The sequence below is a fragment of the Coptis chinensis genome, chromosome 8 (genome assembly GCF_015680905.1).
Source record: "Coptis chinensis isolate HL-2020 chromosome 8, ASM1568090v1, whole genome shotgun sequence".
NCBI lineage: Eukaryota > Viridiplantae > Streptophyta > Magnoliopsida > Ranunculales > Ranunculaceae > Coptis > Coptis chinensis.
The window spans coordinates 91,381,667-91,396,649 of NC_141463.1; the positions used below are offsets into that span (position 1 = coordinate 91,381,667).

A 14,983-nucleotide genomic window follows, 5' to 3' on the forward strand; every position below is an offset into this window, starting at 1 on the left:
GTGATTTTGGACATAATGGCATTTCTAATTTGGTGAATTGAATATAACTAGGCATAACGGCATTGGTGTGGCCATTGATAATGAGTGAATATATATTTGAAGAGGATCACTCTCGTGGGCATATGACACATTTTCGTAGTCTTCAGAGTTGAGTGAGACGTGTTCTTAAAAAAGGTTTGTCTCTCTCATCATTTCACCTACCCAGGAGCTTGATGTTCCCATAACCCATGTTAAAACATCTTTACAGAATGCTAATGAACTTCCATTTCTCAAGTGGATACCTGTTGGTTGTCGTTGACTCCCGGGGTATAATTATATGACTTTCTCGGAGCATGCTTGCTTTAGAAATAACTAATACTTTTTCTTTACTCATGTTTCCACATGCAGAATAGGTACTCCAATACATTGTAGTGGGGTGGTTGGGACGTTGGCGCCTTCTCATTGCTAGGTGAGGCAATTACCTTTAGGGACTTTCATCCCTCTGTGGCTCTGTTGATGAGATTGCCTGTATGTAGTAACGTAGAATTGTAGAGCTAAAAGCAAATTAAAGTGAAAAATGGCTTATTTCTTCACAATAGATCTAGTACAACCTAAACTACACAGACGTTTGTAATCGAGATAGAAATTCGAGTACATATATATGATCTGGTTCTATGTTGAATTCAATCCTTGAGGGTCTTACAGTTCTTGTAATTTGACAACTATCGATCTTTCTGAGTCACATACTGAACAACACTCATGCTAATCGCAATACAGGAATTCATATAGAACCACAAGGCCACAAGCAATCATTATGAAGAGTAATTGCATGTATATTGATAGTATAAATATGGTTTGGGAATACAATGATCGCCATCATTCTCCTGGAGGGCAAAATCAGTTCTATGGTGTCACACATCTATAACAATAAGCAGACACTAGAACTACTTGAGAAAAAATGTCCATACTAAAAGTAAGACTAGTAGTAGAAACATAAGATTCTCAATAATGGATTACAGTCGCATTATACTCAACAACTGCATCTCCTAGAACATTAAACGTAACCGTACGTGCTTGTACATACCCACGAGCGAATCGAAAAAGACCTGTCCCTCCAACAATTGGCATCTCCCTCACTGTATGTAACACTGGATTCCTCCCCAAGACACTGAGTGTACTACCGTTGTATTTGTCCTCCAGGAAAGCATAACTGAAGATCATCAGCAAACCCAACTCTTGTTGAGCTGCCTCTGAATATATCCCTTGTGCTTTTCCTATGAGTTTCGATGTGGGTTCTGGCCCTTCTGTCAGAGGTTCATCGGCAATCCTTGTAGTACCAAAACTTGAGTTGTCTTTGGGCCCAGCTATTACTATGGCTGATGGGTTATTACCACTTATGGTGTCATGGAAGTAGAAATGAAAATTAGTCACTTTCTCCTCCATTTTGTCCGTGAGTTTGGTTTCAGAGTACCAACCAGAGTTTCCCATTTGTGATGATGGACAAGGTTGAGAGAAGGATGAAGTTGAAGAAGTAAGTCGGAGCAGAAGCCATTAGAAGATTTAGAACTGTTGATGAGGTTAAAAGCAGGAAGAGACCGTCCCAGGGTGCTTAAATCGTGGAGAGAAAGTGGAGTTGTTGATCATTTAAATGTTTGTGGGGTTCAAAATTTTGAATGGTAGCTGACCTTCTGGAGGAAAATATCACTTCTTCATGCTCTAAAGTCTAAACAACATGACTTTCCATTTGGAATCAAATAATCTACTCCTGGTAGTTGGCTAACTATTCTAACCCATGACTTTTACTATTAGACTAGCGGCAACACATTGCTACACCTGGCATAAAGTGAGAAACACTATATCATTACATGAGAATTATAAGAACAAAATATGAGGATATCAAGTTAAAATATGTCCAACATATCTCCAGATCATGTAATATATCTACATGCTAGGAAATTGAAATTAGTATATTTGATATAATTTATTTTCATGTTAATGTGATGTAATATTTTTATTTAAACTCATAATGAGTTGATTAATATAACACAAATAATAAAGAAGCATTTTTATTTTTTTTTTATTTTTTTTTTATTATTTTTTTTAGAAAAAAATGATTCATTATTTGTGTTACATTGATAAACTCATTATGAGTTTAAATAAAAATATTTCATCACATTAACATGGAAATAAATCATATCAAATATACTAATTTTAATTTCCTACCATGTAGATATATTCCATGATCATCTGGAGATATTTTGGACATATTTCTACATTCTATTCTTAACTTGATATCCTACCATAGTGTCACCATTTAGAGATATCTTCATATTTTGTTCTTATAATTCTCAAGTAATAATATAATGTTTCTCACTGTATCATATACTTCAACAATTAAGATGGCCTTCGGTATTTTTGGGCGTTCCTCTCAGCTGGTTATCTATTATATGTATGAGTTTTAGTTTTTTTAAATAATTATGATGATGAGTATCATATAATGTTACAATTTATCTAGAACATGTGCTATCACATCTTCTGTTAATAAATACTACTTATATATTGCATTGCGTAATGTATCACAATGGTCACTGAAGGCGTAGATCGAATAGATAACTAAACAGGTAAACAACTCCATTAAATAGTCAGTTCACCTTCTACTACTTGTCTCCTTTCTATTTTTTTACCAAAAGTTTGTCATCTCCAAAGTGGTGAGTGATATATGGAATACATTTGATGAAGAGACGCAATGAAGCCAATGATACAAGAGTGTAGCTGGTATAGTATCTTTTCTTTGTTAAAATTGGCAGAGTTGTTGAAATCTTCTGAAAGAAGTGAGATATGGTCTCCCAAGCTTCGGTACTCTTTTAACTAATTGTGATCCTTCAGAAACCCACCATGTATTCTTCATTTTAGTGTCCTCAGTGAAAAGCACCTTGGGGGTAGCTGATTTTTCAGTGAATGTAATGATATGGTTCTGTTTGGCAATGTGAATAGAGAGTCCATATTCAGGAATTGGTGACGTGGCAGTCATGTTTATTTTGTATAGATGTTTGGTCTGTTTAAAACGTGGATACTCTAGTAAGTCTCTTGAATTGCGGAAACACAAAAGTGTGGATAAGCAAATCCAAAAGAAAAGCCCAGATTCACTAAAATGTGTTTTCTATCTATGAGAGAAAAAAAAAATAAAAAAAACACATAAAGAATGCTCTCCCTGTCTTTTTCTCCTCCTCCCCTCTCTCTCTCTTCTCCTTCATGGAAATCATAGTAATGGAATAATAAATCTTATATATTTTCTCTCTCTCCGCTTTTTTTATTTTCTCACATTAAATTTTTTTCATGTATTGTTTAAAACTTCATTTTATTCATCAAATTGGGAAGGAGATGTTTTTTTGTATAAATCAATTGGGTGCTTATGTATTCAATATTTAATTAAAGTTTTTTTTTTTTTTTTTTTTTTTTTTTTTTTTTTTTTTTTGTAATATAAAAAATTAGTAAATAGGTGTGAATGTCAACCAAACAGTAGTCAAGTAAAACATGTGACAGGATAAGAGGCATACACACAAGTATTTCATCTTATGACTTGTATCACCTAATCATAGTTAAGTAATACAATATAACAGAGCCAATAGAAGATTGTTGTTTGGTTTAAAGATGTTGCTTTTCCTTTACTTCTGTTTCAACATAGGGTGGGAAAAGGTTCTCCACGTTCTGTAAGTCTTGGGCTTTACCTGTGCCTTGTAACAAAGAGCACTGCCTTTAGTCCATTATTGTCCTCGATCTCAAAGTCTTATCATTAATTTTCCTTGAGAGATATAGCACTTCTCACAGGACGAATAAGAGAAGTGTAAAGTATTTGGTCCCAAGTATCAGGGAGACCAGGGAGGCACCAATGGGTGCAATCCATTCCCCGGACACCATTGTAAATGCCAGCCGTGCATCTGTTCTGAGCTGTGAAAGAGTCGTCAAGTCGAGCAAATGCACTGACTTTTTAATTATACTCAACACTTCCCTCACTATCTTTGTTGCCGGATGTACACCTCCTGGGTAAATGGAACCCTTCAATGGATGTCTCTCCTTGAATTGGCGCAATTCATCACACCTGACTTATTCCAATCTTTGCCACTGTTAAGAAAATCAATGAATATTTTAGGAAATAGATTTCTTTTCTCGAAATGTAACAAAACATACTACTTTTTCAACATGCCAGAAACGGTTACAATGTGATCGGACCATAGTATAATAAGCGTATAACACAGCTGAGTAGGACTTTCTAGTGAAGAGCAAGTACATCCCATGTAGTCCTAAATGTACAGTACTTCACAAGGCTTAATGTGACGGGGAAATGCCTTGATAGAAAACCCTTGTTTTCCTCGAATCAACATCTGAGTTGAACCTAGTAAGCCAATTGTGCAGAATGTAAATCCCTTCCAAATGATTGAGCAAGAAGAACAGGAGGAGGAATTAAGTACACTTACACAAATCAATTGTCAACATCAACATCACAGTGATGTAATAGGTGGCAGTACTTCTACAAGATCGAGGAAGTTTTAGAGGTGGCTCTGCTACTAAAGGTGGAACATCATCTAGAGGTGGCCTAACTGTCAATATGGATGCTTCTAATAAAGAAGGCTCAACTTGTAGGGCATTATCATATGAGAATATAGGAGAAGAAAGATGCAGGGGCGTGTGCTCTAGACGAGAATGAGACTTGGGAGATTGTTATGCTACCTTACGGAAAGAAGACAGTTGATTGTTGTTGGGTGTTCAGAAACAAGTTCAACAGTGATGGTTCTTTAGAGAGGCCTAAAGCTCGACTCGTTGCAAGGAGATTCACCCAAACATATGGTCAGAAGTCAGAACTACAAGGAGACTTTTGCACCAGTTGCAAAGATGAACACGTTTAGAGTTATTGTGTTTTTAGCTGTAAATCAAGATAGAAAATTATTTTAGATGGATGTTAAAAATGCATTCTTATACTGTGATCTTAAAGAAGAAGTGTATATGAGCATCCCACCTGGACATCCAAAGGAGGCTAAGGTTGGATTAGTATGCAAGTTAAAAAAGACTATCTATGAACTTAAACAATCTCCACGAGCATGGTATGTCAAGCTCAGTTTTGTTCTAGTCATGACCGGTCTTAAACGGAGTGATGCCGATCCTTCATTATTAGTTAAGTCTACCAGGTCAGGCTTGGTTGTTGTTCTTATTTATGTTGATGACATAGTTATCACCGGTAATGACTATATCAAAATCTCTAAGCTCAAGGATCTATTGCACAAGAAATTCGCCATCAATGATCTGGGTATTATGAAGTACTTTTTTGGGATCGAAATTGCCTATTAAAAAAGGGTCATATTTCTTAATGAAAGAAAGTATGTGTTGGATCTTTTGCGTGAAGTAGGAAAGCTGGGGATAAAACCATCTGATTCTCCAATTGACAGTGGAGCCAAGTTAGACAACACCGGTGATCTTCTTACTGACATTGGTCAGTATCAGCGATTAGTTGGTAAACTAATATATTTAACTATTATCCGACCAGATATTTTTTATGCAGTAAGCTTAGTTAGTCGTTTTATGCATGCTCCAAGGACTCAACATATGAATGCAGTTTCTAGAATACTGCAGTATCTGAAAGGTTCACCAGGCAGAGGTATTTGGATGCGGAAAAATGGGCATATATCTATTATTACTGCCTATACAGATGTATATTGGGTAGGATGTCCAGTTGATCGACGGTCAATTTCTGGTTATTATACCTTTGTGGGAGGTAATTTGGTCACTTGAAAGAGCAAGAAACAGAATATGGTGGCTCGTTCTAGTGTTGAAACTAGCTTTCGAACCCGTCCTACGAACGGGTGCCGTTATATTAAATTATTGTAAAAAATATTAGCAACTATGCATAGCTATGAGATATGAAAATTATATTAATCAGTCATTCAAATTTCTTGCACCACTCTCTATAAAAAGAAAGCACCAAACCTTCATAAAACTCATCGACTTCTTTTTGTTGTTAGGTTTAATAATAGAAGTTTGATTGAAGTTTTGTGAGAATGCCCAATATGACGAAGATAATATTGAAGCTACTTGAATAGCACGACATTCTTAATCATAATAAAAAAAATTATGATAAACACTACTTAAAATGCAAAACTATATTTGTCGAGACATTTATTCCCCCTACATATAATACAAACATGTTTTAGGGTTATTAGTTCAATGCATTTGCATCAAGTTTCTTATTTTCCATTAATTATTCTTTGAGGTTAGTTCAATGTAGTACGTTGCATTCAGTTTCCAATTTCTCATTAATTATTCTTTGAGGTTAGTTCAATGCAGCTGTATTAAGTTTTCGATTTTCCGTTAATTATTATTTGAGGTTAGTTCAGTGCAATTGCATCCACTTTATAATTTTCCGTTAGTTATTCATTAAGGTTAATTAAGTACAGTTTCATCCAATTTTTGATGTTTCGTTAATTACTCTTTGTGATTTGTTCAATACATCTGCATCCAGTTTCTGATTTCCCTTTAATTGTTTTTCTAGGTTAGTTCGATAGTTTATAATTTCTAGTTATTTATGCTTTGAGGTCATCAGTGCGATACAGTTACATCCGGCTTCCGATTTTCAATTCACGTACTATTCTTTGAGGTTATTTCAATGCATTTGCATCCAATTTCTGATTTTCCGTTAGTTAATCTATAATTTTAGTTTAATGCAGTTGCATCCAGTTTATAATTTTCCGTTAATTATTATTTGAGGTTAGTTCAATACAGTTGTATATAATTTCCGATTTTATGTTAATTGTTTTTTGAGGTCAATTCAATGCATTTGCATCAAGTTTCTGATTTCCTGTTAATTATTTTTTAAGGTTAGTTCAATGCATTTAGATCAAATTTATAATTTCCTGTTAATTATTCATTTAGGTTAGTTCAGTGTAGTTTCATCCCTTTTTCAATGTTTTGTTAATTAGTCTTTGAGATTAGTTCATTGCAATTGCATCTAGTTTCTAATTTTTCGTTAATAATTCTTTAAGGTTAGTTCAATACATTTGCATCTAGTTTCTGATTATTTATGCTTTGAGGTTAGTTCGATGCAATTACATCCTGTTTCTGATTTCCCGTTAACTATTCTTTGAGGTTGTTTTAATGCATATTTGCATTTAGTTTTTGATTTCCCACCAATTATTCTATGAGGTTAGTTCAATGCATTTGCATTCGATTTTTGATTTTTTGTTAGTTATTTTTTGAGTTTAGTTCAATGCATTTGTATACAGTTTATGGTTTCTCATTTATTATTATTTGAGGTTTGTTTGATGTATTTGCATACCGTTTACGATTTTCCGTTAAATATTTTTTAAGGATTTGCATCCAATTTCTAATTTTCCGTTAGTTATTCTATGATGTTAGTTTAATACAATTGCATCCAGTTTCCGATTTTTAGTTAATTACTTTTTGAGTTTAGTTTATTGTATTTGCATAAAGTTTTCGATTTTCCGTTAATTACTCTTTGAGTTCAGTTATGTATTTGAATCCAATTTTCGGGTTCCTTTTAATTATCCAATGTGGTATGTAATACCAACTTCTACTGATCCATCTGTAGTGTCCTTGCAAACATGACATAAAAAATAAATTATGTTTGATTTACTATGTGGGATCATCAAAGATTATCTAGTTCCCGATTTCCCATTAATTATTCTTTAAATTATGCATAACTCACTATGTGGAATCTGCAAAGATTATCTACGAGCGGGTGTTATTATATTAATTATTCTAAAAAATATTTGCAAATATGCATAACTATTATATATTAATATTATATTGATCACTCATCCAAATTTCTTATAACGTGAAAACCTCACTATCCATTAAAAAAAAAACTCACCTTTGATAAAACCCTTTAACTTTATTTTGTTGTTTAATAATATAAATTTGATTGAAGTTTTGTGAGGTTGCCTAATAAGGCGAAGTTCATATATATTGAAGTTACTTGAATAATAAGGAGTTACCAGTCATACAGAAAGAGATAAGATAAACACCATTTTAAATACAAAACTATATTTATTAAGACATTCTCACAACATATAATCTAACTATGTTTTGAGGTTAGTTCAATGCATTTGCATCCAGTTTCTGATTTTCCGTTATTTATATTTTGAGGTTAGTTCAATGCAGTTGAATCCAATTTCTGATTCTCGTTAATTATTCTTTGTAGTTAGTTCAATACATTTGCATCCAATTTCCAATTCTCTATTAATTGTTCTTTGAGATCAACTCAATGCATTTGCATCCAGTTTCTGATTTCCCGTTAATTATTCTGTGAGATTAGTTTAATGCATTTGTATACAGTTTTCGATTTCTCGTTTATTATTTGATAAGGTTGCATTTGCATCTAGTTTTCGATTTTCCGTTAATTATTGTTTGTGGTTAGTTCAATGAATTTGCATCCAATTTCCAATTTCCCGTTAATTATTTCTTGAGGTTAGTTCAATGCATTTGCATCTAGTTTATTTTTTAAGATTAGTTTAGTGCAGTTGCATCCGATTTCTGATTTTCCGTTAATTATTCTTTAAGATTAGTTCCACGCATTTGCATCATGTTTCCAATTTATAATTAATTTTTCTTTGAGGTTAGTTCAATGCATTTGCATCCAGTTCCCGATTTCCCGACAATTATTTCTTTTATATTAGTTTGATGTATTTGCATCCAAGTTTTGATTTCCCGTTAATTATTATTCAAGGCTAGTTTAATGCAGTTGTATCCATATTCCGATTTTCTATTAATTACTTTTTAAGATTAGTTTAATGCTTGCATTTGCATCCAGTTTCCGATTTCCGGTTAAATATTATTTGAGGTTAGTTCGATGCATTTGAATTTAGTTTTTGGTTCCCCATTAATTGTTCTTTGACGTTAGTTTCATTCAATATTATATATGTTTTGAAATATTTGTCATTATTGCTTTGCCGTTTTTTTTTTTTTTCCATTTTCTATTATATATTTTGTGATGTTATTTTTTGTATAATTTAATTTTTCACATGTAATTTGTTTTGATTTGGTATATAATTTATTTAAGCCCAACGTCCACTTTAACTGAAAATTATATATATATATATATTTGTGGCCAGAATTGTGATATATATATAGTGTTGAAAATTTATAAATTTATAAATTTAATTGGAATCTGCCGTAATTATTGTGACCAGAATTGTGATTTTTGGAATCTTTAACTATGAATAAATGTTGAAATCTCATTGTGGATGACGCATCAAATCGAAAGGGTTTTAGGAAAATTGTTTTCGGTGGAAACTATTGTTTTTAGCAATTTAGTTTTTTTGTCTCATATATTTTTTTCGTAATTAGCTATATTTTTTGGGAAAAATTAGAGACTCTATGAAACTCTAGATAGGATTGCTTTTGTAAAACTCTAGATGGAATTGGTTTTTCGTAATTAGTTATAGTGTTTAAAAAAAGTTGGAGACTCTATGAAACTTTATATGGGATTGTTTTCTTATTTATATCATACTTTTTTATAAGTAGTAATAGAGTTTAGAAAAAACTGGAGTCCCTGCGAGTGTTCCAAAAAATAGATTGGGGTGAGGGTGTAACTATATATATACTAGCCAATTAGTCCGCCTGCGGCCGGACCTGCTACATTGATAGTTCACGATTAACTATTTTTACTTTTATCAAACTATTAACAACTACAATACAACATTACCTACCGTTATCTATCTACCATTAGTTGCATTACCTACCATTGGCAGAGTATTGACTGACCTTCCTCCTCGTAAGCCAATATAAATGAATCTTTAGCTTTTCAATAGATTAGCTGATAAATTGAATATCGGAGAGTGAGAGCGGTTAAGGTTTTAATGGAGACAACAAAGGGTTTACAAATACTATTGTTGGAGACAGAATCATACTCAACCCCAGTGCCAAGTGAGCTACCTGAATGATCGTCTGTCTCATCTATATTCCGGAATCGGCCATTGCTGTGGGGAGGATGCAGTAGGTGCTGTTTCAAGGGTATGAAATGTTCGTGAAAGTGGATTGTATGCACTTGCTGTTATGCCACTCCCTGTTGTTCCATTTGGAGAAGGCTTGGAAGAAGCCTTGGGCTGTTCCTTTTTTGTCTTTGCAGATGACTTGTCCTTGGCCTTAGATTTGGATGCTGGAGACGTTGTCTTGACCTCAATAACACTGCATAATTTATAAGTATTAAATGACTACTCGGTTTACTGTACACTAATTCGTTCTAGTTCATGAATAGGACACCCCCCTCCGCCCCTGGGGTGCCTACCTTCCCTTAATAGTACAGAAGATCCCATACTTAGTTGCACATAGCTTTTCGGCAACTCTTCTAGATGGGAAGCTCCTCTGAACCTCAATTCTAACCAACTGGAACCTTGTTCCTAACATAGTGGGCACACTATTTATGCTCTTGATATGAATAAGAGTTTACACATATTTGAGATAAAGAACCTATAAATATGAGGAATTCTATATCTGAATTAGCTGTATAACGTTTACTAATTTACAAATTCCCAATTTTACTTATATGGGTTATTTGTATGACTTTGTGCTCTTCTATATATTGTATATACTGACATGGCATTCTTACATGAATATCAGGTGGAAACAGTTGAGGGCATGAAAGATCTTCAAATCTTTCCTGGAATTCAGCCTGGAGATATGGTAAAATTGTCAGCCATGGGGGTTCCTAACTTCAAGAAACCGTCTATTCGGGGTGATCATCACTTCATTGTTAGTGTCATGATCCCAAAAAACATCAGGTTCAACTCTTTTTCTCGAGCACTCTTTGTTTTATATGCTACTGTCCCCAAGAGTATGTTCCTTCAATACTCTTTGTTATTTGCTGCAATGATAGTGATACAGAGCGTGGACTTGTTGAGAAGTTGGCTTCACTCAAGGAATCAAGAACAGTCCATTCCAGCCACTCTACTGGTACTTTTCTCTTTCTGTCTACTGCAATAAGGTAAATAGGGGATTGAATGTTGTTGAATGGTGATCTAAGGACTCAAGGAACTTGTTACTTCTCCAGGAACTCCTGAAGGAAAATTTGACACACATAAGTGTACAAATTCACAAAATAGCGATTTAGGCCAAAAAGCTCAGCAGATGCCATCTTTATGGAGCTCCATTTGGAAACTTTTGGGGTATGTTCAACTGTTATATGCCTAATGCCTCTGCAGAACAGTACTGGGAAACATTTGAAGGAAGTGACTTCCTCATGATCCAATTAAGAGCGATCAAAATTAAAACAATGGAATTTGAGGGAATAAGAAAGGTAAATTCAGTGAATTTTTACTTAATCCCCAAAACCACATTATATATGAAATGAAGGATAGCATTTGCAAAAGAGTTTTACCGAGTCATACTTATATACCTATGAACTGAGAAGTACAACACCCGAGGATCCTTCCAAAACATCTTTTGGGTCCCATTCCGTGATGTACATCCCAATCGACAATCAATATCTTTTTAACACCTAACTCTGGCTGAAAAAATAGATACATAACATTACAAAACTATATAGTATACTTAAAACTAATAAAATATGGCATACCCTTTGGTTTAAAAGATAACTGGCAGCAATAACAACATTGTTAGATAAACAAAATCCCATTGCTTCATCCGGCTCTGCATGGTGTCCAGGAGGTCTAACAATAGCAACCGCAGAACTCAATTCTCCTGTGGCAACTTTCTCGGAAGCCTGTCAAAATATACATTCAATCTTATTCTAAACGTGGCAAAATTATAGTACATTATTATTATAAAACATATAATAATAGAAACCTACCTCTTTCAACTTCCTGATCTTCCAGCCGCCTCTGCCTGCGTCTTAGACTTCCAATCTAAACTCAAGTCTCTGTCTCTTCCTCCTGATATTGCCTCCACGTGTTTCGGCAGCCCTGAGCGCTTCCAGACAGGTCCACATATTTGTGCTGGTATTGAGACTAAGCAGGATTGGATTGACAGGTTGGGACCAACCACGCAGATCGATACAGCGTGTCAAGCTGACCTCTCAGATTCCTGATCCTGTGATGCTTGTGTCAAAGCCGGCTTTAAGGTTCAGGCTAGATTGACTTCTATTGATGGCAATGCGTCTCATTCTACTGAATGCTTTTATTTCACAATTCTATATGCTGGTGGTGTGGTAAATGAATATGGAGCGGAGAGCGCAGGTACTGCTGGTTGTATATTTGGTCTGCCACTTTCCTCTATATCAAATTCAAAAGGTAAAGCACACAGAGATCTTATCTTCACTCTAATGTTTGTTGTTGGCCTGAAAAGGAAATAAGTAGCTAGCTCTTTGGGTGAAACCCCAAAAGCAGTGTTTTCAGTGGTCCTACGTAAGGTGCTGACAAACAAAATTGATAAAAGTGCTCAAGACTGTTAGTCTCGTTAACAATTTCCTGCATTAGGAATGCCATTTTTATCATATTAACGTGGTTACTGAAAAACCAAAATATAAGCGCCAAATCTTTTATACTCCTATAAAAGTCGCATCGTAACTAATACCAACAAAACACAAAATCCTACAAAAGCACCTTCAACATACTTAAATATCTTATCTGTTTCATTATAAATATGCCTCGGAAAAGAAGCCTGGCCTAACCACCAGTTGCTAGAACAAAAATACTTTACATTCACCTATCAGTTTGGCCAATTATATATCAACCTACTCGCATTCTTGTGAGCGTACAATAACATTTGGTGAGGAAGTACGGACATCAAGTCCATATAATACAATTATGCATATCATCAATAGAGATGACTACTAAAGACAGCCATGACTACTGATGTTTATGGGAAAGTGAAGCATAGTCAGATCCCATTTATATAGACAGTATGTAGGAAGTATCAGTTGTCATAGAAGAGTGAGAAGACATACCTGATGAACATCCTCCTTAACTTGGATGATCTTAAATGGATGCCAATCTGGGTCCTTTAAGTACTCCTCCCATTGTGAACACAGCACTAAAGCCTTCTCATCAGCTTCATCTGCAGAATACTTACGCTTGCAAGACTCCTGGAATGGCTTTGAGTCGAGTTCTCCCATTCTTTTCACTCCAATCAAGGCGCGACTGGAGTTATCTTTCAGGCCCTATGAATCAGAAGACCTGTGCATCAGTAATCTCCACGACAGTATCATGAATTGAAGACTTTGCCAAAAACATGAAGTTTCCACTACAGCAATAGCCTTTTTCCACCCGTGTCCTAAGCAAAACGATAAACAAAATATGCGTTTTTCCAACTCTCATGCCAATTTGCATATAGCAAGTATACCCAAGAACCACATAAACTATGGAGCTGGTTTTGACAGCATTACATTATAAGACGATGACCATCCATGGATGTTAATTATACATGAAGTGAAGAAGAGAATTTATATAGTATATATAGAGCTGATGACCTTTTAGTTGGTAGGAACTGATATTATAGACTGGATGGAATAATAAGCTGATCTGATCAGGAACAAACACCAAGCAGAAAGCTTATACAGGCACACTCTTAGGCTCCACTCACTCTTGTTGAACAATGAAATTCAGGAAAGCACACTCGTGGATCTCTCTGTATTACAAAATGAATTGAAGAAGCCAACTCTGTTTCTTGACGAAAGTGTGAAGAAAGTCACTATGATTTTCTTGATAGTGTGAAGAAAGTCACCATGCTAAGCTTGCACACACTATGATTTTCGTCCAGATTATTAAAAGACGGGAAGGGGCATATCATTAGCAGTCAACATATAATTATTTTGGATGAATAGTAGAAGTCAATAACTTATACTTCCCGTCCAGATTTATCTCTTAATTAAGTTTGTAGCCAAATCTCACTCTTTTCCTTTCATTTATTTTCGTCTTTACTTCAAACAATGGGGACTGTACCTATTTAAACATAGTTATTCAGGAAGATACCATCAAATAACCCAGTTTACCTTACGAAGAGTGTAAAAGGATTCTAAGTATCTGCAAAGTGAAGGCGCATCATTCAAATTCAAGTGAGAGGTTTGAGAAGGTTCTGTAGCACAACTATATCTGATAAAGCTACTGTCATCCCTCCACCAGTCAAAGGATGGCACATGTTGAATGCATCTCCCATTAATAGAGCACCGGGAGTCAGATGGGGAGCGGCTGGCATGCTTCTGTTTGGCATTGTTTTTGTGTCCTTTATCAATTGCAGCTATGAAGGAATCATATAGCTCAGGAGGGACCTGAAATGCAAATGTTGCCAAGTAAGTAATGCCTTCAAAAAAAAAAATTTAAAAGATGTAAAAAGTCACGTACACCAGGTAGTATATACCTGAGGAGCTACCACGGTCTTCAAATAATTGGCCATTTCACCGCTATCGCCAACTCAGATATGGTATTCATTCTATATATCCTTACATGAGAAGGTTCTGTAGCACAACTATATCTGATAAAGCTACTGTCATCCCTCCACCAGTCAAAGGATGGCACATGTTGAATGCATCTCCCATTAATAGAGCACCGGGAGTCAGATGGGGAGCGGCTGGCATGCTTCTGTTTGGCATTGTTTTTATGTGTCCTTTATCAATTGCAGCTATGAAGGAATCATATAGCTCAGGAGGGACCTGAAATGCAAATGTTGCCAAGTAAGTAATGCCTTCAAAAAAAAAAATTTAAAAGATGTAAAAAGTCACGTACACCAGCTAGTATATACCTGAGGAGCTACCACGGTCTTCAAATAATTGGCCATTTCACCGCTATCGCCAACTCAAATATGGTATTCATTCTATATATCCTTACAAAGTCACAATGAGATTTCAAAAGCAATTAGGTACTCAACAATGTGCACCTTCTGATTCTCATATTTAGTTCCGACATCCAAGCTCAAATGGAATTGTTTCATGTCATACCGAAGTAAACTGCATGCTTGAACCTACACGCGAAGAAACAAAGATATTCAGGCGCAGTAAATACAATAATGAACATACATTTTAATTATCAGTACGGTCCATCCGGCT

At 35.0% G+C, this 14,983-nt stretch overlaps 3 protein-coding genes across 8 annotated transcripts; 1 reads left to right on the forward strand and 2 right to left on the reverse strand.

Moving 5' to 3' along the window:
• Positions 1-981: 981 nt before the first annotated feature.
• Positions 982-1,422, reverse strand: LOC147484304 (pterocarpan synthase 1-like). Its single transcript, XM_086579737.1, has one exon. The coding sequence runs from the start codon at positions 1,420-1,422 to the stop codon at positions 982-984; it is 441 nt and encodes a 146-aa protein (XP_086435863.1).
• Positions 1,423-9,771: 8,349 nt separating this feature from the next.
• Positions 9,772-14,886, reverse strand: LOC147484305 (squalene epoxidase 1-like). Of its 6 annotated transcripts, XM_086575406.1 has the most exons (10): positions 14,680-14,886; positions 14,299-14,590; positions 13,934-14,209; positions 12,890-13,102; positions 11,795-12,410; positions 11,561-11,707; positions 11,381-11,492; positions 10,595-11,041; positions 9,922-10,173; positions 9,772-9,802 (listed from the first exon to the last, which is right to left on the reverse strand). In XM_086575406.1, the coding sequence occupies exons 2-5, from the start codon at positions 14,332-14,334 to the stop codon at positions 12,300-12,302; spliced, it is 636 nt and encodes a 211-aa protein (XP_086431532.1). In that variant the 5' UTR covers positions 14,335-14,590; positions 14,680-14,886; the 3' UTR covers positions 9,772-9,802; positions 9,922-10,173; positions 10,595-11,041; positions 11,381-11,492; positions 11,561-11,707; positions 11,795-12,299. The 6 variants fall into 6 exon arrangements, with proteins under 6 accessions (XP_086431532.1, XP_086431533.1, XP_086431534.1 ...); XM_086575407.1 differs by having other exon boundaries at positions 9,772-10,173; positions 11,795-12,033; XM_086575408.1 differs by having other exon boundaries at positions 9,772-10,173; positions 11,795-12,280.
• LOC147484306 (chaperone protein dnaJ A7A, chloroplastic-like) lies at positions 10,253-11,455 on the forward strand. Its single transcript, XM_086575410.1, has 3 exons — positions 10,253-10,766; positions 10,862-10,938; positions 11,036-11,455. Exons 1-3 carry the CDS (start codon positions 10,582-10,584, stop codon positions 11,173-11,175), a joined length of 402 nt encoding a protein of 133 aa, XP_086431536.1. The 5' UTR covers positions 10,253-10,581; the 3' UTR covers positions 11,176-11,455.
• Positions 14,887-14,983: the final 97 nt, after the last annotated feature.

Coding starts and splice junctions, on each gene's coding strand:
- LOC147484304 (XM_086579737.1), bottom strand. CDS start 1,422: ATGGAGGAGAAAGTGACTAATTTTCATTTCTACTTCCATGACACCATA.
- LOC147484305 (XM_086575405.1), bottom strand. CDS start 14,334: ATGGCCAATTATTTGAAGACCGTGGTAGCTCCTCAG. Junction 13,103..13,933: donor CCTTTTACACTCTTCGTAAG/GTAAACTGGGTT, acceptor TCTGATTCATAG/GGCCTGAAAGATAACTCCAG. Junction 12,411..12,889: donor TTAAGGAGGATGTTCATCAG/GTATGTCTTCTC, acceptor TTCCTAATGCAG/GAAATTGTTAACGAGACTAA.
- LOC147484306 (XM_086575410.1), top strand. CDS start 10,582: ATGGCATTCTTACATGAATATCAGGTGGAAACAGTTGAGGGCATGAAA. Junction 10,767..10,861: donor ATGATCCCAAAAAACATCAG/GTTCAACTCTTT, acceptor CTGCAATGATAG/TGATACAGAGCGTGGACTTG. Junction 10,939..11,035: donor CCATTCCAGCCACTCTACTG/GTACTTTTCTCT, acceptor TTACTTCTCCAG/GAACTCCTGAAGGAAAATTT.